Source organism: Mus musculus, chromosome 4 (genome assembly GCF_000001635.26).
Source record: "Mus musculus strain C57BL/6J chromosome 4, GRCm38.p6 C57BL/6J".
Classification (NCBI taxonomy): Eukaryota; Metazoa; Chordata; class Mammalia; order Rodentia; family Muridae; genus Mus; species Mus musculus.
The window spans coordinates 14501939-14528068 of NC_000070.6; the positions used below are offsets into that span (position 1 = coordinate 14501939).

At 37.4% G+C, this 26130-nt stretch overlaps 1 protein-coding gene across 3 annotated transcripts in view; it reads right to left on the bottom strand.

Moving 5' to 3' along the window:
- Positions 1-491: 491 nt before the first annotated feature.
- The window catches only part of Slc26a7 (solute carrier family 26, member 7), a 119517-nt gene continuing 93878 nt past the window's right edge, over positions 492-26130 (bottom strand). For 2 of the 3 annotated variants that reach the window (XM_006537723.4, XM_006537722.4), the window contains exons 12-20: positions 22524-22630; positions 20893-20959; positions 19418-19525; positions 17455-17592; positions 14215-14263; positions 8209-8309; positions 4665-4719; positions 4475-4578; positions 492-3564 (exon numbers count right to left, since the gene is read on the bottom strand). In XM_006537723.4, coding sequence (XP_006537786.1) covers positions 3529-3564; positions 4475-4578; positions 4665-4719; positions 8209-8309; positions 14215-14263; positions 17455-17592; positions 19418-19525; positions 20893-20959; positions 22524-22630 — 765 coding nt within the window. In that variant the 3' untranslated portion in view covers positions 492-3528. The remainder of the gene's footprint in view (positions 3565-4474; positions 4579-4664; positions 4720-8208; positions 8310-14214; positions 14264-17454; positions 17593-19417; positions 19526-20892; positions 20960-22523; positions 22631-26130) is intronic. The other variant, NM_145947.2, reaches the window with a different exon arrangement.

Here is a 26130-nt window from a genome sequence, read left to right on the forward strand (position 1 = left end):
TTGTGTTTTATTCCCTCCTGTGCCTCCACATAAGGGAAAAAAGTTGTTTATTTTCTTGGTTTTGAACAGTTGCCATTAAAGTTGAACTCAGCCTCAGAAGCCAGGAAAGACAACTAAAAGCACATAGCAAAGAAGACAAACAAAAAATAAAAATACAGACATAAATAAACATTAGAACAAAGAGAATTGAAGTCTGGCAAAAGAGTGTTGTGCAACTGAAGCATTAGCAAAGAACCAAAAGAGGGGAAAAAACAAAACAAAACAAAAACAAAAACAAAAAATACCCCAGAAAATCAGAAAAACAAAAACACACCCCTTTCAGTAGTGCATAAATCAAGGCACAGAGTCTACAGGCCCAGGCTGAAATTTTATAAGAACAAATTGCTAGGGATAATGAACATGCACTGTAGTCAGAGCTGGAAAGCAGTATGTATTATTTTTTTTCAGGAGAGTAAATACTCAGAAATAATAGACACAACCCCACTTAAGAATTGTAGTTAACATATTTCAATTTATTTCTATGTAAATTGGTTGTTACATGCTGAGTTAGTACAAATAATTATATAAAAACAATAATTAAGTGCATTGAAAAATATAAAAATAAGTGCAGCATATGAGACTACATGATTCCAGACTACAAATCTTTGGGTTCTGAAAGCGCCACAAGCACCACATAACTCCCTGTTTAAAATCTGGCAATAAACTCGCTGCCAGAAAGCATATGTGTAGAATGCAGAACTGGCATTTCGGAGGTGTATGTATGTTCAGCAACATACCAACATATTTCCACAATTGTTGAATGTCAGGCATTATTCATACGGGGTATTAACATGCTAATGTTTTCATTAAAAAGGAAAGATCTCTGTTCTCATTACATTGCATGGTTTTAGAATGGAGTTCTGTCAAATAAATTATTGCAAAGGAGTTTAAGCTAAACTTTATAACACTGAAATTATATAATTGAGGGCAAATAACCTTTAAAATGAAAGACAAATGGCAAAATTTTAAGGGCATTTAATTTGCATAAATATGATGTTTAATGTTAACAGTTTTTCCTAGTTACATATTTCATGTCTGTCATATTAGGTTCTTAACACTTGTATAGGTCAGTTTTTTTATGTTATTTGACTATAGTAAGTTCTATGGAAGACGTTTATCATATAAAAATAACATGGCCCCATAAGGTCAGTGTGCTTATAGAAAACATTGCAACACTAGAGCCATGTTGTAGCTTCTTTCTGTTTTCTCTGCTTCTGCTTTGAGATAGACACTTGTATGTCTAAAACTTATGTGCAGTCTTTGGAGTCTCAGAACTTAAGTCAAGAGACTTTCTTGGGGTAAAGAGTCATTGTGGTCTTGGCATAAACTACAGAGCAGTGGACTTTTACAGTGTGTGGTTTGGTCTTCCTTGTCTTTGACTGTAACAATGTTTGATACTGAAATTAATAGGGTTAACTTTCTATGCATGAAACTTATACTCTAAATACTTAAATGCACTCAGGTGTAATTTCTCAGACAATACTGTCTGAGCATTAACAACAAAACAGAATAAACCATCCAACAATGATGACTTCAATATCAGCCAGGGTTCATAGTCTACAAAAAATTAAAAATGCCTATAATTCATGAGTTTAATTAAGGCCAAACTTGTAGAGCGAAATATCACTTTACATATACCATAATATATTTCTTTTCTTGGCTCTGCATGACTCATGATTATATGATGGAGTCCAATGGGTTGGGGATGAAAAATATCACCACCGTGTACCATTAAAAAGAGGAAAGTGGGGTACAGAATAAGGCTCCTTTTTATAAGGAAATTATTCCTAAGTCCCCCTCAACTTTTCCTTAGAAAATCATCTGTAAACAATACTGGTCACCTTCCTTGGTACCACCCCAATATGTGACGAAGAGATTGAAGTGATTTGGGGAACCAAGACTGTTCTTTTGAATTTGTTTCAGTAAAAATGAAAATGACCATGAAAGTTTGGAACACTATTTTAGGCATCTTCATTTATTATTTCATCCTACCAAAGACTGAGGTGTTAAAACGGTGGATCATGTGAATGTTTGCCTTGCATTGCCTAAGAAATATTCCAGTCTGTCACTTGGACAGGAGTTAGAATTTGCTCTTCCAGATGCTCATAAACACCACACTAGAAGGCCAATGTTTAATTTATATTTTTAACTTGTTTTTCAAACTCTTTTTGCAGGACCTGTTTTTTTGTTTTCTGACAGTGTTAGTAAGTCTGTATAATAGCTTAGATGCCATTAAGAATAAAGCATAATTTAATCTATGGCTTCATATATAAGACAATTTGTTAGAAAATTGTTAGATTTCATACTTGTATATAGTTAAAAATAAAATATACAAGCATGAAAAAAGTTTAAACTCATATCTGGCTATTAGTGTTGTACATTATCTTATTATTTGAGCAAATTTACAGATAATCACATTCAAGCTCACCTCTGACAAAAGAAAATGGAAAACATACCATGGAGATCTATCTGTCATCTGTCTGTCTGCTGCCTACCTGTCTTCTGTCTGTCTGTTGTTCTATCTGCCATCTATCTATCTCAGTATAGATTAAAAACAGATTACATTTTACTGAATTTTTATATCTCAAGTAGAAAATTCAAAATTTCTAAAGATTAATCTTGTATCCAAAGGCACAAAAGCATTCTACTTACGATATTTTGTTATTGAAAAGATCATATTTGTGAAATAATTACATATCAAATTCTCATATTCTCTGGTTGCAATAAAATAAGTCTGAAAGCAGAATATCTCGTGTGTGGCAATGCAGAAGTCAGAATTATCTGATTGAACACACAAATGGTTTCCAGTATCCACAACTCAACAGATTAATGTCAAGAACTTGGTTTTACTAAAACACCAGTTTTCTTCCACATATGAACTCATAGTTGAATGCGTGAACATTGTCAGAGTGATTATGTTGATGGGTATTGACATTAATAACTCCTATGTTGTCTTTTTTCCTCAACTGCTTTATATCTGTAGATTCCACTTTTCACTGTATGAAGTGGTACCTTGTCTTACTGATGTTTAAATAACTTTGGGATTAAAAACTATGGAGAAGTGGCACATTTGCTAACACTCTTTTTTTTAACTAGATGATGTAATATTTTTTACAAATGGACTATAAATAATCCAAACCATTTCTGAAAAAAAAAAGTGTTTCTCCACTTGTTAGCTTACAACAAAAAAGAAATAATACCATACAAAATACTCTCATAGCAAGAAATAAAAGCATGTTTACTGTTCAGTAAACTAAAGCTAAATGCATATTGATGCCTATATGAAATAACTAAATGAATCTGTTTATTAAGGAAAATTAGAAAAAATAGAAGGTCAGCAAGTCTTGGCCAGTGGCTATGCAGTTGCCAAGTCATATCATTCTTACTGAGTGATACACTGTATATACACCAAAATGTGTGCAAAATGCCAGGATCTGGCCTCTTTGGGGCAGCTGCTAAAGATGAGGCGTGCACTTCAACACATGGGTCTCAGACTTCACTGTGGTCACTGGCCTTGCTCAAATTCTAAAAAAGAAGAAAAAAGAATCACATATTACTCACTTACCTCATAATCTGCACCGCAATGAAAGAGCAGCAGTAACATAAGCCACACCCATCAGTAACAAAGCTGCACATCCCATGCCCAGCGACTGACTTTGAAACCAGCCAAATACTGGACTTGGCCTTTGTTTTCCTACTTCTAAAAATCTGGCTGAGTAAGAATCCCTATTTCACATGCAGTGGCAAATTTAATTAATGTGACTGAGAGCTTTAGAATATTCTAGAATGCAGTAGGTACTCAATGCACGTACGTAATAATAATGATAGTGTTATTGTTCTGACTGAAGATGAGCTCAGTCCCCGTGGGAAGCGCTAATGCTGCCCGGTAATGGAGAAAGGCAAAATGACTTAGAGCTACAGCGACATTGCTGGAAACCACGACTATGGAAATCATTACAAAATCATTAACAAAAGCCCAATATTGCACAGTAATTTGCGTACTTATAGACATGTGACCACCACAAGCCATAAATGATGCTCCAAAAGATGACTATAAATAAGCCTATTGACGTGAGTATCTGAGCACAAAATTTATTTAAAATTGATATTTAGTATTTGCATTGGAGAGCTCCAAGGTCAAATTCCAGACAGTGGATCTTAGATTAAAGCTAAGGTGATCATCAAATTCTCTAAGCCAGGACAACATTAGAAGATTCAAATTATTTAACAGTTGTTCATAACTTGCCCACCAAATGGAATGGAATCATTTCTTTTAAAGTAAATGTGTCAGATGCAGAAGCAAGGGTTATTCATAGATTCTTTTTTTTTTCCCCTTAGAGATCAGTGAGAAGAGAACCTTATAAAATTTCCAACGATGATGTATGTATTCTAGTTTTTCTTACAAAACTCTTGTTCCCTAACTTAGCCAACTCACCTTATTTGATTGGATGATACTTATCGCAGCAGGTACCGAGTCAAAAAAAATTGGTTTTTCGGTGTCTAGGTCTCCATAGTATGTCATTGCTTTTATCAAGGATGCTGCAAAGAAGAAGGCACAGGATATGTAAAGACACATGGAGCAGCTGAGAGGAGTCATCTGATGGTAGCTGACAACACCGTCTTACCAGTACAGTTGGCTAAGAACACATCCACACTCCTGCTCTTGCAATCAAGGTAGAGCTGGAAGAAGGAAAAGAGCAGACACATGGTTAGTGCTGCGAAGCAGACTTGAGGGAAGAACCAGGCTTTGGGAAAAGGAGAACTCTTGGGAAAATAAATGAAGAAACATTTCTGAAATCAAACCACCAGAGGGAGGCATTGTTACACAGTTAAGGACGTGCCCAGCACTCTCTAAAGGATTCAAATTGAAATATTCTACAGAGACTAAATTTAGCTGTTCCTATTACCATTTCTTTAGAAAAATGAAAACATAATCTTTGCTTCCTTGTAAAAATGAGAGAGGACTGCTCTCAACATCTTTTATGGAAAGTCCAGAACCAGCCCGTGGAGGTGATGAAGGATGCTAGCCTGCTAACTTTCGTACTTGGTGCACCAAGTGGAAGAGTCGAATTCATGCACAGGCAGACTAGGGCCTTGACTCTTACCTTCTAGACAACTTAGCCAGAAATAATTTAGGAGCCAGTGATTTTCATTCACCAAAAGCAGACTAAGATCATGAAATCTGGCTAAGCGTGCATGTAAAGTTTCATTTATAGTTGGATGGAATCGGTTATATGACAATGATGTTTCCTATATACAAAACATGGACAGCTGCAATTACAATACAATCTAGAATGTATTGTAAGCATGTATGCTACATGATACATCATTTCTCTCATCTTTCTCCACCAGAAGTCCTTTTTGAAAAGTGAGAACTGTGGATTAATCAGAGGTGAGTATAAATGAAAAACAACAACAACAACAAAAAATAAACTACAGGCTCTGACTTTGACATTCAATAAGTGGCTTCCATTTCTTTAAGTTAATGTGATTAATTCAACGTGACCTTTTGGTGTTTGACTTTTCTTTGGCCCAATGGAACTCAAACACATTGCTGTTATGGATGGCCCATTGATGTTGACAAAGACAATCTCCAGTTCACCGATCTGCCTCGACTCCCAACACCGGCAAAAGAATAAACACAAGGCACCCAGCTCCCTTCCCTCCACAACTCCAACATCAATGCTCTTGGTGCTGAAGTTGCTCAGTACACAATCTAGAGCGTTCCTAAACAACAGAGAAACTGGAATAGCTGGTCAGGCATTGCTGCTCATGGCTCCAAACTTTTTTTCAGGGTAGCTGTAACTAGAAATAATAGTGCTTGCAAAAATATTTGCACTTTGAAGAAATGGTCTTAAAACTCACTATACATATATGTATATATAAATCAGGTGATGTATGTATGTATGTATGTATGTGTTACTATTATGTGTACATTTGTGTTCATACATGAGCATACAACAGCACATATTGGAAATTAGAAGAACAACCAACAAAACGAAACTCTGTTGTGGAATGATTCATGTTTATGCAGGTTCTGGGGATCAACTCAGGTTGTCAGTCTTGCCTGGCAAAACTCTTTATCTACTGAGCCATCTCACTAGCTCAAGTCATGACTTTTTAAAGCTAGAAATATAATAATAGATGTTAGCACTGCTGCATGCTTACTACCTGCGCTGACCACTTCCGTGCTTTACTGGCTGTTTCCTGTGAACTCACAGTGTGAAGAAGAGGAGAGCTCTTTACTTCTAGTTTATAGAAAAGCAAACAGATGAGGGCTGGGGAGATGGCTCAGTAGGTAAAGCTCTTGTCACAAACACACCAAGACCTGATTTTGAGCCCTCCAAACAAACCTAAAACAGTACAGAAAAACAGAACAGCCCACTGCTCCTGTCAATACAGGGGGACGGGGCAGAGACAGGAAAAGTCCCTATCATATGTCAGCTACCTGGCAAATGACGAACACATACTGTCTCAAACAAGGCTGAAAGCCAGCACTGAGACCGGTGTCTCTCCTTTGACATACACACATGCACCGTGTCATTCATGTAGCCACATTCACTCAAATAACCACATGGTGAGGGGTGGGGGGAAGAGAGGAGAAAGGAAAGGAGAGGAGAGGGGAGGGGAGGGGAGGGGAGGGGAGGGGAGGGGAGGGGAGGGGAGAAAGGGGAAGGGGAAGGGAAAGGAAAGGAAAGGAAAGGAAAGGAAAGGAAAGGAAAGGAAAGGAAAAAGAAGGCAAGACAAGGCAAGGCAAGGCAAGACAGAATTTAGCTCCAGGCACAGAACTAGTATCTGGCTGATGTGTGAATCTAAAATCTTTCTATCCTTAAAGCCTATGTGCTTAACACAAATTCTAATGTAGCCATGAGGCAATAAACCATGCAGTAATAAGGAGAAAAAATGAAACAGGTACAACATTGCCAGCTTTGTGTATATAGCAAAAAATAGCGTGCCAAGTGCAAGTACAGTTTTCCTGCCAATTTAAAAGGATATCAGTTGTCCTAATGCAGCATGGAGACCGTTTAAGCCATTATGATGATTCAGGTAGAAAACAAAAGCAACAACCTCCATTCACTGGCACACTTCGCTGCCTGGACTGCTTTATTCCTCTTAACTATCAGCCTTCAAACCTAAACCAAAGGGCATCAGGTCCCTTGTCTTCCTCTTAACCAACTCTAGGCCGCGTCTTCAAACATCTAGAGTGGGCAACTAATAATTTCAGCTAAAAATTTAAAAGTAGCTCAAGAACAACAGCGTCGTGGTTCTTACAAACCTTGATTTGCATCTTCCATTTGCTTTCTAAATACCTTCGGTTCTTAGAATCATCTCCTCATTTCCACAAAGCAACTACCAAGATTTAAACAAATGGCTGATTCCCTAGCACAGTGCAGGCCTGGGACAGATCCAGCATAATTCCCAGCCGTCCTCAGGATCAGCACTTTCCCACCAAGCTCCTCTGTTCCCAGCCTCCTGGACAGACACTCAGTTCGCCCTGATAGTTCTGGAATGTGAAAGGTGGGAACTCTCGAAGTAAATGTTATGATACAAATGGAGAGATAGAAAATATATAGGATCTCGGACGATCTGAATTCCATCAATCCATTTTTTTTTTTCTGGTTATTTATATGTTTACTTGGGGGGTTAAAACCATGGTTTTGATTGCTAGTCAGCGCTCTGTCGCTGAACCAGTGTCCCAGAGCTAACACAACACTTTAAAAATAATTCAGATAAAATGAAAGAAAAGGGGACCTCCTCGGATGATTCGAGTGTCCATTACAAAGCGATTCCCAACCGCAGCGTTAGGTGGGGGAGGGGTGAATGCAGCAGCCTCAGTGGGGAATCGGGCAGGCTGAGGTGAAGTTCAGGAGAATTCGCTGGGTGATGCAGCTACACCCCAAGAGGTTTTTCTCCATTCTAAAAGCACTAAACATTCACTTTCTGGCAGATACTATGTCCAATAATACTCAAATTTCAGTCCAACTTTGACCCCCTATCCTATGTACCTAGAATCCTGATAGGGTCTTTTGCAACATTGTAATAAAGGCACAGAATTCTATGTCTTTTGTGAGAAAGGGGTTTACGACTCTGTAGCTGATGTGGCTGAGGAATACTTCAGCCAGCTGAAGAGCGGTAAGGAATCAGGCCTGACCCAGGGTGTACAGATACCTCAACAAGCGTGGAGACTCCTGTGTAGTCAAAAAAGGTCAAGCCACTGCAATTCAGGACCAAAGAACACTTCTCGCTGGAGCAGGGCTGGGAAGCCTCTTCTGCAGGAGACACAGAAACTCTAGTTAGAACGATCAGATTTCTGCAGCTGACCTGGCAAAGAAACAGTGTCCTGGAGTCTAATGGCAATTCTGCCCGTTTTCATTTTTAGAATTTAGTTAGTTACTAATTTTTTTAAGACTGGCTGGAGAAATTTAAATGAGTCTGAAAGGATATCTAGCAAGTTAACTCTGAGCACATTGTAGATACTGTGCATGGTGCGCTATCCACATCAATGGCTTCTTTTGCTGGTAGGTCCAGAATGAGAGCCCTGTTTGGGGATGTCTGGGGCTCATGCACTTCAGTTTATACATGAAAGCAAAAGTCCAATGCTTGGGAGCGCTCCACAGCTTTGGAAGCAATCTGTGTTAACATTAATTTTCAGTTAATTCACAGGAAACCTGCATGCACAAAGCCCCATGACCATCACTAGCCCTACAAAAAACAGTAACAGCCTACGGAGCAACACTAACCTATTGTTTAGTATTTGTATATGTTTCCTATGGAAATCCTTTCAACATACTGGTTTTAGAAAACAAAAAACTAAGTGTCTTCTTTACAGTAATAGTAGGTTAGAAACAACTCATATGGGTATGTACCCTTCCAGCTCCACTCTTAGTGATCAGACATGGTAGAAATATATACACTCTAGGCATTGGCAAGTATTACAACTCTACCCCATATACCCTGTCCCAAAAATTGGTAAGGAGATACCCGGACAATCAGTGCCTAAAGGTGGATACTTTTATTGCCCAATAGCCTCGATTGAAGTGAATGACTAAACCTTGGAAATATTTGGTGTTAGAATTTAAGATGACAGTGATGACAGAATTGGTGTGAAAATTGTGTCGCTTCTATTCGTGTTCAGTTTTGTTCTGAGCAAATGACACAAAATATGTATTTAAAATTGAACAGCAACATATAATTTTTGCTAAAAATTGTCTTCAGAAAAATTAAATATTTAACTCTAAAAATAAATAACTAATGGATTATAAGGTTTTCTGATATCTCAATATCTTCTTTACTTATTCTTTTTCTTTATTTTGGAGGGTTACAATATAATTGCATCATCTCTCTCTTCTTTTTCCTTCTTACAAGCCCTCCTACACACCCCTTCTTGTTCTCTTTCAAATTCATGGCATCTTTTTCATTAATTGTTGTCATATACATTCCTATATATATCCTGCTCAGTCTATGTAATGTTACTTGTATATATATGTTTTCATACTTTGTTAAAAAGCTCAATAGTAGTATTTACAAATAAGATTTTATAACAATAAACTATAACTTAAAATAAATTGTTTGACATAGAGAACATGTCAATACATTAATTTTCCTCAAAAATTTATATAGTTTTTTTTTTTAATCTATAAACCATAGGCATCATTTTGGGCACCTCAATATATAGTCAGAGCAAGATTTTATGCAATCATGATAAATGTGTCTACTGAAGTCAAATTGTTAGGATGGCTTATCAAGTTTTGGTTAGATACTACTACAATTTTATTTGAAATTTTGAACTTAAAAGTACTACAATGAAAGCAATCTGTGTATTGATTAATAGAGAGATTGATGATAATGCTGTCTAAATGACTAAAACTGGCATTAGGATAATTTTAAGAAAGTTTATTTTCTCTCTTCAACTCTGCCATATCTATTTCACTGTCAAACTGTATTCTACATTCTTGTTATTGTCTTGCAAATTTTCCATAATTTATGTTGTTATAGATTCAGTGTATAGATTGAATTATATGCTGTTACAGAGTCAATTTGTACCCTTGTTCATTTCATCTTTTATTTTATACAGGATTTTTCTTTTTGCCTTATTGTCATCAAATGTGCACATTTTCAGGCCATTCAAAATGAAACAAATCAAAACAAAATGCTCATCCTTACATTTGTGGATAATTATTAATATAAGCTATTTCAAATAAATTCATTCATAGCACTTTATTTAAACAAAAATAAAATCCTAATGGTGAAGTTTCTGATTCACTCAAATGAAAATTTTAAATACAAGGGGCATTTCTGAAATCTTCCAAATATAAAAATAATCTTCTTTTACCCATATCTCCTCTGCCCTGTCACTGAACTCATTCGTGGATATAACCTTGCATTCCAAGGTTCTAAGCAAATCAGCTAACACAATACAAGTCACATCATCCTTGATAAGAGAATGCACAGCTAATAGCCTGCCTTAAGCAAATGAGGTACGCTTGGAGCATGTGCAGAGGAGACGACTAATCTATCCCCACAGGGCATGTGGTAAATGGTGGGCTTTATCTACAAAATACAATGTTTCAGAAAGACATTAACCATCAGGTGTGGATGGGCAATTAAATGCAGACTGTGGAAGACAGCTCTTTCCTGTGGAATATTCATTAACTCTTTTAATTAAAAAATATTCATAGTTGCATAATTTAGGAGTGCTTTCCATTTACTTCAAAAGACTCCTGACAGTCTGTGAGTCACTTGTAATTTTAAAAAGTATTCTGTATTGGTATCAATTAACTATTGAGAAACAGAATTCTCTCTCTAATTTTTAAAGGAATAAGAGGAGAAAGAAACACTTTGAACAAACAACAATATTCTCTTCGGAAAAGTGTGTGCCTATTAAACCTTCCACTAACCGGTCTGGTCTTTTACTAATTCCAGCAGTCAGTTAACACAGGTGTGCTGTATATTTCAGCACCCTGTTAGGGAATGCACGTGCAGGGGTGAACAGTGATGAGGGTGGCTGCCTTCAGCATACTGAGAGGTCGTAACGCTGGAGAAGGTATGCATACAGTGCTATGAAAGAGCCAGAAACAAAACAATGCCCTCCCCCCACACACACACAGGCAAACACTTCCAAAGTCTGCCTGTGAATGAATATGTTACCTTACAGAGCAACAAGAACTTTGTATATTTGGTTAAATTCAGGATGTCAGTATGGGAAGATTATCCCAGATTATCCAAGTGTCTGGAGATTCAGTCAGAGAAGATGTGATGAAGAAGAGATCAGAGAGAGACCTGAAGATGCCTCAATTGGCTTGAATATTAATGTGAGCATGAACCAAGGAACACAGATGGGCCAAGTTGGAAAGGGACTGGGGATTTTCCTGTAGAGCCTCCAAAAAGGAACATATTCTAACCATAACTCCAGCGCCATGCTCATGAGACTCAGTCTGAACTTCTGTCTCAGTATAGTCTAACAACTGTGTGCTGCGTTAAACCACTGACCTTAGGATAATTACAACAGCACTAATACACATTTGTATACCCTAGTTTTTTATTTGGGGGTTATGAGTAGGGGAAGAATTTCAGAAGGATGGAAGCCTGCTGAAAGTTTGGAGTCCATGACATCAGAAGCCAGGCCTACTTCCATAAACATTGAATATATGTTACCTCTTACCATTCCCTAGGATTAAAAGAGTATGTGACATATTTGCCAGGTGAGTAATGACATGAAAAGTGCGTGAATGAAAAGAAGGAAGAATTATGAGACCCAGAGGGAATCTGGATTTTTCTAAAGTGGAACAAGTGGTAGAAGACCACTCAGCAGGTTCACCGGGGTTAAGAGCTCTACAGGACTCTGCTAGCACTATCATCAGATGACCTAAAATACTAAACATACGTCTAGAAGATCTCTTTACAAGTTGAACAATTATGGTTTTCATTTTAAAAAATGTTGTGGCTTCCATCTTCTAATTTTTTGGTGTTTGTTTGCTTGTTTCCAATGTAGCCTTGGCTGTCCTAGAAGTTACTCTGTAGACCAGGTTGGCTTTAAACTCAGAGATCCATCTGCCTCTGCCTAGGGGGTGGTGGGATTCAAGTCATGCACCCCCACTGCCTGGCATTTATCTTCTAATGTATGTAACTAGTCTTATAGGGTTTTTTATTCTGTTGCGTGCCAACTGTGCATCTGAAAAGGCTGTTGAAGAAGATCTTTGACTTTTGTCTTCTTTCCCACTGCTTTTCTGTCTTGATGTCTCACTTTGGTTGGGTCACTTGAGTCCTATTCTGTACCCCTAACATCTGCTGAAAGTCTCCTAGGTGTCTGCATATCACATTTAATTTCCTATGCTCATGGTCAAATACAAATTCCTTTATAAACACAACCCTGAATACTGTTGTTTCCTGTTTGAAGTTCTAAGCTATAGCATCATAATTTGACTCATAACACATCATCAACAACAAGAAAAAACTATCTTAAAGTCATATTGACTCATTTTGAATGTGATTAAGGACGGGGGTCACAAGAAGTGATACAAGGGTTGTGAAACTAGGAAGAGATTTTAGTGATGAAACTGAGAGCAAGGCCATAGAAGGCTTAGAAAAGTGGGAGCATAATGATGTGACTAAATAAGGTTGGGCAGGAGAAGAGAAAAAAGAGAAATAAACTGATGAGGATTAAGGATAACCTGGGGTATCCAAAGAAGTGAACAAGGAAGGTAATACATGAAATAGATAAGTTTTCTACCAGTACCCATATATTTTATATGCACTTCCCTTATAGTCCACCCTTTTCTCCATTTTCTACTATGATTTCTTCTTATGATAATATATAATTACAAGGATTATTTACTAATTTCCAAAAGCATTGAGACTCTAGGGTTATTTTCTTGTTCTAAACTTCCTTCTATTAAAAATTTACAGCTTAGGGGCTGAAGAGATGTCTTAGTGATGAAGAGCCTGTCCTATTCTTGCACAGGGCCTGAGTTTATTCCTAGCACCCAATCTAGGGTGGCTCACAACTGCCTATCGGTCCAGGTCTAGGGACTCAACAGTCTCTTCTGGCCTGTGTAGGTGGCAGCATTCATGTATAAATGCCCCCACACACAACCTCCCCATACATATACACAAAATTAAAAATAAGATGAGTAAATATTTACAAATTATTTACATATTAATTTCATATTGGCAAGTATATCTGCATGCATAGTTTCCATTGTTTGAAGCATGTTGAAATTTCTCTTATAGTATGGTCACCAGAGACACAGCATGAGTCAGATCTCAAGTCATGTTTATGAATTTTGCCCAAATTCACTGCAGCAGATTTTTAAAAATTCCTCTCTCAACTTGTTCGTTTTCTTTGTCATCAGCTAATGATATTTAAATCATATAATATATAATTCCATATCAACCACTTAGGAATTTAGTCCTCTAGTTAGATCTTCTTTGGATTTCATTAATTCTGCCCTTTTTCACCTAGCTGCTATACTGCTGTGTGGTGTCACTCCTCCTGCACAACTGTGTATTAGTGCTGCTGCACTCTGGCTGCACAGTTGTGTGTTAATACTGCTGCACTCCTGCTATGCATTGGTGCTATTCCACTCCTACTGCACAGTTGTCCATCTCTGTGTCTCCTGGTTTCTGTATATTGAAAGAAAGCCAATTCAAATCATGCTTTTACAAGAGGATAAACACCAACTTGGATATTATATCAAGGATGTATCATTAAAACATTGTTGCTGTTACCTGACGTTTATCCTAGAAAAGCATGAGCCTGTGGTCAGCTTAGTTGGGTGAAGTAGAAATCTAAAATAGGTGTGAGATAATATTTCAGGGAAAGATAGATATACATGAAGATTATATAGAATTTGGACATTCAACTTAAGGAGAAGGAAAAGAAGAAAGATAGAAACAAGAACAGAGGAAGAAGTGGGAGGCCAAAGAAGAGATGGAAGAAGAAAAGAAAGAGTAACAAGAAAAGGTAAAAGGAACAAGTGGATGAGTAAAAAGGAAGAGAGGAGGAGGGAGAGAGGCAGAGATAAAAATAAGAGGGTGAGTAAACAGGGATGGGAAGAGGTAGGAGGTGGAGAGGGGGATTCTAGCTGAAGAACAGGAAAACCCTCAAGGAAGAGGGCCAATGGAGAGAAAAGGGGAGAAGGAGGTGTGTATCCTACGGTGTAAAAGCAAACTCACCATTGCAGTTGCCGTTGGACAGGGAACTGAGCAAGGTGTTCTGTTCACACTGAAATAAAATAAACGTAAAGAATAAAAGCGCTGTGGAACAATGAATAGCCGCCAATGAGAAAGTTGCACATTCCTTTCTCCATGTTGAGTAACAACAGTCAGCACCGCCAAAGGTTTTGTTCCAGGAGGGTTTCAGATGCTGTGTGCCCGCAGTGAACTAGGAAGTGAAGAACGATTATGGGCTGGAAATAAGCATACATTCATCCAACAGAATTTTTGCTCACTTAGTCAGATGTTAGAACATTTTCTGAAAGACTAAATTTGTTTTGATCTGACATCAAAAACTATTTCATACACATTAGTCCCACAAAAACGCTTGAGAAACATTTATCACGTGCTAGACATCAGGAAGTGAAAACAAAGCGGCTCTGTATCATAGCTCAGTGTCTCTACCAGCGGGGCCTCGGCAATGCAGTTGCCTATCAAAAATACCGTGTGTGTTGTTTCTTTTCTTGGCTATTGGTAAGGACAGTGCATATTTTTCAGTGTTTATTCCATACCCAAGTCTTGAAGACATTAACAACTGAATCTTTGCAAAGCATTCTGTGGGGTTACTAATCTTGTGTCCCATTATGAGGGAGGCAAAGATTAGAAAGCTAGAAAACCAGGTCAAAGATAGGGACATCTCAGTCTGGAATCAGCCAATGCCTTTCCATGTTTCCACTGCTTGTACAGCTTCTTAGAGTGCTCTTCTTAAAGGTGGGGTAGAGACCATTACCCCTACATGTTGCCCTGTGCTGCAGATAACATATTTTTATCAGATTACTTAGCACTTTTCAGAGATTCAATACTTCTTTTATTCAGTATTCAAATAATGATATTTCACTGTGTGGCTATATCTTAGGGACTGGCCTTCAGCAGATAGACATTTCCTTTCTCCCTCTTATCTTCTCTGAAATCTCCTGTACAGAAGAATTTTAAATAACTTATCTAGATACTCTACTTTTAGGAGGTGAATTATAACTCCTCAAATTCCTAATAATTGACTTAAACAAAGTGACTTCCTTCCACAGTATAGCATAGAAAGGGTTAAAAACAATAGATGAACTTAGGGAATCAACATTTCCGTCAACAGTAATCAGTCTTGTTTATAGTATGTACCTTGGATGGGATGTAGTACTTTGCCCCTACAATGTTCCTTCCTAAGGATCATAACCCTAGTCTTACCATGCAAAACACCAAACAAATTCTAATACAGGGCATTCTACAAAATACCTGGCCATTCTTGATCAAAATTTTCACAACCTTTAAAACAAGAAAATTTGGGCAACTTTTAGACAAGAGAATCATGAAGCATGACAGTTAAATGTAATGTGACACACTAGCTAGAATCTCAGAGCCTCCCCCATCACTAGATAGATAGATAGATAGATAGATAGATAGATAGATAGATAGATAGATAGACAGACAGACAGACAGACAGACAAACAGATAAGCTACTAGTCAAAATAAGGAAGACAGAATAAAACATAAATGAATGTGTTAGCTGTAACTGGTACACAAAGCATTAACATCTTAAGTGTTATGAGGTATACAGAACCTATCCTATCGTCTTAGTTTCTTCATAAATCAAAATATAAAAAACTAAAGTTATTTTTTAAATATATTTGGTCCTAAGAAAATGCCAGCTATAATCCCATTATGCACACTGTTGCAAGCCTCCTCCAGCTGAAACCTAACTTTCCAAATGGCTGATAGTCTGAATTGAAGGAGACAGGTGGCAGTATCAGGAATGCAGGTTCATTTCAGGCAGTCCTGCATTGCAGTGCACTGCAAGGATTTAGATGGAAGATATTAAATTAGACAAATTTCTTATGGGTCCATGAGATTATTTAAAACTATATCATTTTTTCATAGTACCACTTTTGCATGGTGATTGTGAGCTAAACTCCACAAAAACTACAACGGTGCCCTGTCATATACAATAAAAGACTCTCCGAAATATATAGGCACAATGTCAACCTGAACCACTAACTATAGAAGTGAGTTTCAAATCTGAAAACACTGGCTGTGGTCCTCAACATTCCATTGAAAGTGAAAACCTAAAGGCACAAAGGCAGTATGCATTTACAACCTGTAGGGTCCCAAGGTTCTTGTCTTTAAAAGGTTTACACTCGTATATAGTCTGATGGCATCATCTCACAAATGTTAATAATTACAGGAAGAGGGACTTCACACCTTCATTTTCAACTGTGATCATGAAAATCATATATATGATCCTATATAGGAGTTTGGGGCAAAGGTCATAGGCAGATCAGGTCGAGAATTATGGGCAGAAGCACTTGGCTGTAGGCAAAGGAATGGCCCTCTGCACAGTTTTGAGACCAGAAACAAGAGGCCTTGAGACTCTGATACATGAGTAACTAAGAGATACATGTTCAAGGATGTATGAGAAATTATCTGGAGAGTCAAGGAAAGTTTCATGAGAAAGACAGTCAACCTAATGAACCACATTAGCTAAGACTACACAGAACTCAGGATTGATTCCAGCACTATTCTAAGTGGTTTGCATATTTTAACTATTTGAATCCTCATTGTTACAAATGAGGACCCTGAAACACAGGCTCATTCATCTAAATTCCCACAGCTGGTGAGTGGCTCTGGACTTGAGGGCTCAAGGGCAAATTACACATTCACACTGGTTCATTCCGGTGCACATCTGATTCGGTGCCTCTGGTCACCAAGGTTTCTTACAGAAATAAAGAAAAGCTGAATATTAGTCAGGACATGGTACACATCTATAATCCAAGCACTTGGGAAAATGGGGCAGAAAAGTCATAAACTAGATAGGGAGACCCTGTCTTGATTTAAAAAAGAAAAATAAAGGAGAAGTTAGGAAAGGAAGAAAAGGAAAAGAAGGAGGAAGGGAAGGAAGGAAAATTGTGTAATAAGGTTATAATGTCAATAACAACTGCTTATACTTCTATGGAGCTGTTTATCAAGCTTCCTATTCTGAAGAACTAGGCTATCACATATTTATTTTAGGTCCATGATGAACAAATTTCTTAAGTGATATTAAATATTGTCCTATACACGGGTTATATTGTAAATGAATAGGCAGATATACAATATTAAGGGTTTTTCTGATGAACAGGTCTATAAGAATATCTAAACTCTGTCGTTGTTTACCTGTGGATATTTTTAGTGATATTTTCACTATTACACATGTCATGAAGCTAGGATGCCTACCTTGCTGACATCATCAAGTGGTTGGTTGCTGTCACTTTCCTTTAGGATTATTTTCATCAAATCAGCACTAAATTTCTTTGCATTCAGGAAAACAAGTGGGTTGTTTATTGAGATGATTTTTATCTGTTGCGAGGTTTCCTTTTAAAGTGAAAAAAGGAAAAGATTTAGAACTCTGAATCAAGTCAGAAAAATATAAAACAAACAAGCAAACAAAAAAAAAAAAAGAAAAAATAAAAGAAAAAAAACCTATACCTGATCAGACTAAATCCTATTAGTCAACATAACACTCAGTTGTGGATTGCTATCTCTTAACTAACATATTCGTTATTGTAATTTATTTGTAAGTCTTAATGGAATACCACACATATCAAGGAAATAGACACTTAGTATTGAGAAACATTAGTAATAAAACAATCCACAGCTTTTCAGAAAGTGTCTCTTATTTCTATTTATCGGTCCAAGAGAGGTAATAACCTAGACTATCCTCCACATAGTGCATCTTTTATCCAACCTACCAATTCAAATGAACTTAATTATTGTTATTTTGCATGAAGGTAAAAACTCAGAGCCTCGCATATGCTAGGCAATGTTCTGCTACTGAATACATCCTTAAATATCTGTCAGTATTTCAATAAAGCTGAACATGTGTCTCCAAGTGTCAACTATCATCTCTTTATACAACACTGATGTAAGCTCGGCTCTAGCTAAAGGAAAACTTTGCAAATGATTGGTAGTCCTCATTGGAAGTAAATCATAAGAGATAATAGTATTGTAAATAATAATACACAGGTTTACCTGGCAAGCTCTGAATTGCACTGCATTGCCCAATTGTAGGATGGGGAAAGGGAGAAAAAATGGTTTCGACACAAAATCTATCTACTTTACCCATCTGTTCAGATATTATTGACAGCACTTTGGTGCTGCCCAACCAAAACCCTCTTTTCTATGACTCTGGGATGGGTGTCTGATTAAGATGGTCAATTCTGTGGAATGGTAACTCCTTACCAACCAAGCAAGGCATTACTCCTTCAGGCTTTTGTATTCCCATGAAAGAAGAGATGCAGAGAATAGCCATGCATGCAAGCAGAAGAAATTAAGAATTGGGTACATAAGCACGGATAATTCAGAGATCTCACTGTTTGTTCATTTTTTTAATAAATGTTTAAAATATATATCAGAGTTTCTGACATTATGAAGATATTTAAACTCTAGAAAGTCAGTACATTGCAACAACAACAAAAAAAAAATACAAGGTAGCAAAAAGACTGATCTGTCAAAATCACTTTTAATCTAGCGGAAATCAGGTGGAAGCTGAAAAGTCAATCATTAATGTTTAGTTCTGTCATATACAGTCATCAGATTTGATTGTTCCAGTTTAAGATGTAAAACTAAATCTTTGTTAAAGAATAAAGATTCAAGTTGCTGCAATTCAGAAATTCTCAGCAGAACTGAGTTTGTTGAAAATGGGAACAGTGCCATTTTAAGTCAGATAAAATTCTCATTCAACGGTCTATGTACAAATGACATTCAATCTTAGTCACATCTCTTATCCTTATGGAAGATATCAGGAAACTACTGAGATGTAACAGTTTTTAAAAACGGGGATTTTTATGAGCAAAAGTTGTTACTTGTGTGGGTGACAGAAGAAAGAGAAATTCCTAGCATTTGTATATGTGCTACAAATCCCTCATCCACTCGTAGCTACTTTCTGCCCAAGAAGGCAAGGATTATGCAGTTTGCTCGTCAGTGATGTTTAAAAGTAAAATTCATCAATCTAAAATCACATTCTGTCTCAAAGATAAAGATGTCAGTGGGGACGATGGAGCTATGGGTTAAATTCCATGGGAAAACTATGAAAGGAAGAGAAAGGCTGGCTTGGTGCAAAACTTGAGCCTGGGACAGCTTCCAAGGCTCTGAACCAAGCAGCGCTCTGTGAAGCAAGTCTCTTATTAAAAGAACAAACCATTCTCCTGGGTGTCACAGAAAGACTCCTGATGTTACTTCCTGTTTTCAGGCTACCTGGAAAGACCTTGACATTGGTCCTTTTGGAAGGAGGCCAGTTCTCTGTGCTCTGAGGGGAATCATAAGGTAATGAAGGAAGTGAATACAAGAGTAAAGGAGAAAATGTTAACCAAACATTTATCAAGCAGGATCAGAGTGAGGGCGACTTTTACAAATAGGCTAAAATGACTCAAGTGAACACTTCTGTTATTAATTTTTTTCCTACTTTAAACTCTTTATGTTTTTTGTTTTGTTTTGTTTTGTTTTTTAACAAGAAACTAGAAGAGCCCATTCCTCCTTAGCGGGCTCTACAGCTGAAGCTGGGGTACAGCTAAAGACAAAGATCCTTGGCTAAACTCAGTGGGCCGCAAAACAAAAGAAAAAGACAAGTGTTGGAAAGGAGCCAGGCATGCCCTGTAATCCCAACACTGGGCAGATAGAGGCAGGCAAATCTCTGTGAGTTCAAGGCCAGCTTGGCCTACAAATAGAGTCCCAGGACAGCCCGGGCTGTTACACAGAGAAACCTTGTCTCTAAAAATTAAAAATTATTTTAAAAAATAAAAAACAGAAGGAAAGCAAGAAGGCAGAAAAAAGAAAAAGGAAGAAAAGGAGGAAGGAAGAAAAGAGAAAAAGGAAAAAATAGAACGGGGGCTAGAATTGTAGAGTGAAGCAAGAGGTGATTTCCTGGAGTTAAGAGGGCGGTGAGGAGGGTAGAGTGAAAGCAATCTCGTATGAAATTGTCAAAGAACACCTTTAAATTTTAAAAGGTAACAGGGCTCAATACCCTCATATGACACCCTTACCCAGGAGCAAGGCAAGACAGTTTATGTAAATTGCCTTTTTATGAAAGTTCTCTGAGTTTCATAATTCCATGATTATTGGCATTCTAGATAGAACCTAGGACTTAATTACTTTCAGCTAATAATTCTGTATCACTGTATTTTCAAATAACATTTTAAAAATTCTTTGAGAATTCCATACGTACATACATATGATCTTATTCACCACCCCAACATTGATTAGGTCATTAAAACAGCAGTGCATGAATGACCTGTGTCTTATTTTTTTTTTCTCAATTCTCTAATTTTCTTTATCATTTAACGAATAAAAGGGATACCAATTTGGCTAATTTTATGCAATTCAGCAGTGGAAAAGAAGTTCTCAAATGCCTGAAGTAATCTCTGCCATAAGTCAACCATGAACTGAAATTCTATGAAGCATGGTGTGATTTAATTAGAAGCCTAAATTCAAGGAGGTTTTCTTTTTCTCTACTAATTTATTGCATGTCCATTGCATACTGCCAAGTGTGGCACTCACACATATACCACTGGAATGATGTTGTCAAATGGCATGCTTTATCGGATTTTATGACCCTTCAAAACTGTCTCGTCCACAAATGTTAATACTTGCACAAGAAGAAAAGGAAGTCAGACTTACATCATGCATTTCTGTCTTCACCTTCAATTCCATTTCTTTCATGTCTGTTATGCTTAAAGTCTTTGCCCTATATTTAAGGCAGATTAAAGTTACAAGTCATTCCCTTATTGCTGTATTAAGAGAGAAGAATCAAAAGCAACAGGTTGTCTTACATTAGAATTACATTAGAAATAATGGGGTTTGTACTCTATGTTAATTTATCTGTAAGATATTGGTAAATCTGTATTTTGTGAGAATATTCTGTAGTGGAGAATAACAGCATAGCTATCTAACTAGACATTAGTAAATGGAATATATCTTATTTAAGTCCCCAGAATCCAAAAGCTTCAAGCTGTAAGAGTTACAATGATTGATAAAAATTATAAATTGTGAAAGGGCTAAAGATGATATGAGGTCTCATAAAATGTTATGAGAAGAGTGGAAGAAAGGGGCTCAATGGCAAAGAAGAATAAGAGGAAGATGAAGAAGAAAAACAAAGAAAGAAGAGGAGGAGGAGAAACAAAACAAGACAAGAATCTGTATTTGAGGGTTCTATATAGGTGAAAGTATATTTTATATTTTTTAAGTCACAGGCTCAGATTATTTCATAAATCATTATCATTCCAGGGGACCCGTGGAATGGCAAGTAGTAGATGAACCCTGGGGATGCAGCAAAGGAGCTGTTCAAAATAGATGACAGGGTTAATGATGCTCAGCCAAAGGACACAGCAATGAAGCCCTCCTCAGCAAATGATGGGGCTTCTAGAACATGAAGATGGCCATTTAATTTCCTAAATGATGACTCAGTAATCATCAAGTTTACATCTTATTGAATACTATACCCTTTAACTTGTTTTTAAATGCTATAATAAAGATAGGGCCAGGAGATTTACTTTTTATTAGATGTTATGAAATTTGTTATAGTTTGTGGTTTTTCTTTTTAAATCCAAATGCTCACAACAGTTTTATTAACAGTCAAAACAATGGCAGCAACTCAAATGTCCATCAGTGGGTGAAGGGACAAATCTATTCCAAGAAATGGTCTCTGCTCTGGGAAGACAACACAAAAGACTCGGCACATATTAGCACACACATCCATCTCACGATAATTATGTGCAGTGAAATGGGCTCTCAGAAAAGAGCACACCCCATGCTTCAGTTTATGTACAATGCACTCAATGTTAGCTAGTGAACTATGACACAGCTTGTTTGCTTTTTAAATGGCCCTCAAATGTCCATGTGTTGAAGGCTTGGCTTCCAGCTTATACTGCTAATGGAAGGCAATAGAACCATTAAGAGCTGAAGGATACTAGAAGGGAATTACGTCACTAAAAGTGTGCCATCACAGGTGACATTGGCACCATAACCAGTCTCCCTGTTTTTCAGGCACATAGAAACAAGCAGAATTATCCCACTGTGCATTCCATTATGAATACACTGGGCCCCTGCAGGCCCAAAGCAACCTCCAAATCATAGGCAAAATAAAATAAATAAATAAAATTGTCCCTTCAAGTTGACTTATCTCAGGGATTTGTTATGATCTTGATGGTTCTCTTTGTTATGATCAATATTAGTCTATGTCATATGTAGAGTATGTATGTGTATATGGAGAGAGAGAGAGAGAGAGAGAGAGTATTTAAATATAGCCTTACCTTGGGAAACGTCCTAACACGATAGCTATGGTGCAGATAACACCAAACAACAATCCCACATTGGCAGCAAAGCATATTGTAAAAATGTAAGTACTGATCCATATGCCCTAGAGACACAGAAAAAAAAATGTGGCTACTTCTTTCTCACTTTTCTCACAAGTGTAAAATCCTCACAATTGTATTCAACAGCACTCCAGTGAACAAATCTCTAAAAACTGACTTCCTTATGAATTCGCTCTCTCCACTGTCTCTCTGTCTCTTTCCTTTCACAAAGGGCAGCAGGTTATGAGGTGAGTGGAGTACAGAGGCCAGATGGAAGCTATTAGAGCTGCTTCTTGCCTTTCTCCATGTGGGCTTCAGGGATCAAACTCAATTCATCAGGTTTGGCAGAAAGTGTGTTTACCCACTAAGTTATCTCACCAGCCCAAAAATACATTATGTAATGGGAATAAAAACCCAGAAACACAGAAGCATACCAGGGCTCCATCAGCCTTCAACAATATAACTGGGAAGGTTCCTTGCTTTACCTGTAAGCATTGCCAACCATTGATCAAGCCCCAAGTACTAGACTTCAGATTGGTAAATAGTTGGTTGCTATGTATGTGCTCAAAAATATGTCAAGTTTCCATCATTTCTTATTGAACATAATGATATTACACGTAGCTATTTGCAGGTTTTTCTCACTCTCAACAGGTTTCTATTTGCTGTGATTACTGTACAAATATCTGATATAGTCTGTCACTATTCTCCAAGCGCTATGATTACTGCATAAATAACTGATATAGTTTGTCACTCTTCTCAAAGCCTAATTGAATGGCTTAAACTAACTGAATAAAATTGAATAAAACACTGGTTTTAGATCTACTCCTAGAAAGATAGTTATTTATAAAAGCCCACTTCCCTATAAAGGCTAAAATATCAGGACTGACTTAGTTCTTAGAAGGACTTCAAAGATTTTTAGGAAAAAAAAATCTCTTCTAATTGGAATTTTAACTTTAGAAGTTTGCCCACCACTTGAAATTATAATCTCATAAGATTTTATAATATAAACCTGGTATTTCTAAGCTTAGTGATGAACATAGCTTCAACTGCAAAAATAAATAAATAAATAAAAATTATGAAACCAAGAAAGGTTACACGTTTAAACATAAAACCATATATTTATAAAATAGTAGACTGAATTATTTTCAAATTATTTTCCCCAATAATCTACACATTTGCCTATACCTGCAATGCTAGCTTGTTTTCTTTCTACTTCGATGTTTTAAAATACTTTCAAAAACATAACTTCAAGTTATCCACAACAAGAGATTGAAACCCCACTCTGTAACCTAAAAATAGGATAAAATCTTGGTGACAGCTGTATCACACACCCTCTTCCTGAGGCTGAGGGGTTATTTCAGAGGGGTTGGAAAGATTGTAAAAGCCAGAGGCAGTGGATGACTACAGCAAAATTAGTTTCTGAGTACAGCAAGACAACTACATTTATAAACTAGCTCATATGCAACAGAGTATATAAGACATGAGCAAGCTTAAACTGGACAAAATAAACCTGCGAAGAGGGGAGAAGTAAGCACAAAACTCCACCTCTAAAAGAGGACTCTGCTGCAATTCAAAGTTTGCAGGAGAAAGAGAATCAGGTTTCTCTAGGGGTGTGGCCTCTGGTGGGTTAACCACAGGCTCTAGGGCATAGCCTGACTCTTGCAGCATTTAGGCAACACAAATTGAACCACATTAAAAAAAAAAAAAAAAAAAAGCATGAAGCTGGGTGAGTAGCGGGTGGGGAGGGGTGGATCGAGGAGGAATTGGAGGCAGGCTGTGAAATAAAATACAGTGTGGAATTCTTTATCTGAAGAAAAGAAACACAAAACACAAAATGTTTGCTTAGAAAGGAAACGGGAAATCTTGAGAAAATAGATATATAAAGACGCATTCATTCCTTAAACAAGTCTGAAATAAATATCTCTAGAGTGGATTTATTTTAGATGTGAAACAATTTTCTTGTGCCTTATCCACATAAAACTGGTTTAAAATAAGCAGTTTTGCAAAGCTAAACCCGTGGAAGCGAATGGAGGGGGTTTTACCTTAAAAACCTTCTGCTTTATATGTTTTTATCATGAGGTCATCCCAGCCTGCCACCCTATAGGCTGGGACGCAGTTGTTCCCTTTAATTCAGAAGAACTAGCCATCATTTATCTAGCCATCATTTTAGCCCTTATTGCACACACTGTATCTCTCCTCCCTAGCCTATGATATATTTAATCCTATGCACAATAGAGTTGCAAGTTTACTGTAACTTCCACTTCCCATTATGATTCTGAGTTCTACCTTTCCTCGGTGCTGAGCCTGCCTGAGTGTAGCAGAACAGTACGTCATCAGAGTATTGAGCCCCACTCCTCCCAACCAATCTCCATACTTACAGAAGGACTTGGGGATTTTAGGATCTTGACACTTAAAAACAAAAAACAAATGAACACACAGCCTAGAGGCTAGAATTTATTAGACAGCTAAGCAATTGCAGTACCATCTGGCTCTATATTATTTAATTTAATTTTTGTGAGAATTTCAGACAAAAGCACTATATAGACATCAGTTCCGCCCCTACCTCTTCCCCTTTCATCTGCCTATGTCTTCCTACTCCCTCTCAAATTCATGACCTCTTCTTCTTTAATTATCATGGTTTGACATATGCACATAACTAGAGTCTCCCAAGTCTGCTAAGTGTTCATATGTATACAGGTTTAGGGCTGGTCTTGGCAGCCATTATTTGTACACAGATATTTATCTAGGTGCATTCCCTTATGAGAATCCCCTATGTTGGTATATCGACTGGTGCTGACGTGTGTACGCCTTGTTTAGGCAACCATATTTTTAAAGTTTCATGGGTGAAGCTTCCTATCATAATGAGAACACTATCTACCAGCATGCATTCTGGTCCTCTGGCTCCTGTAATATTTCCATCTTCTCCTATATACTTTTTCCTGAACCTTAGGTGTACAAGTTGTCTTGTGGATATATTAACTGCTGTTAGGCACCTTCCCCCAGTCATTGTTTTGTTTTCCATATTTTGACCAGTTGTGGGTTTCTGTAAGGGTCTTCATCTGCTACAGTAAAAGCTTTTTTAAAAGATTTACTTACTTTATGTATATGAATACACTCTCAGTATTCCATTATAGATGGTTTTTTTGCCACCATGTGGTTTCTGGGAATTGAACTCAGGACCTCTGGAAGAGCAGCCAGTGCTCTTAACCACTGAGCCATCTCTCCAGCTCCCACTAAAAGTTATTTTGATGGTGCTGGGGGAGGGGATGTGATAATTTTACTTATGTGTGGGTGTAAAGATAAGTATTTACACAATTATATGTATACAATTATATTCATTTAGGAACATGGTAGTAGTAGGTTCTCTTCTAGGGTCCATGGCCTCACTAACCACAGGCAGTTGGTTGGGTTTACAGTGCCAGGCAATGACCTCCTGCTGACTGGGTCTTAAGTCCAACTAGATGGCTAATGGTTACCTCCAAGTTATGAGTGCCATTATTGTATCTTTAAGGACATATTGCCATGTTGGTCATTGCTGCAGTTTGTAGGTTTTGGAGCTGGGTGA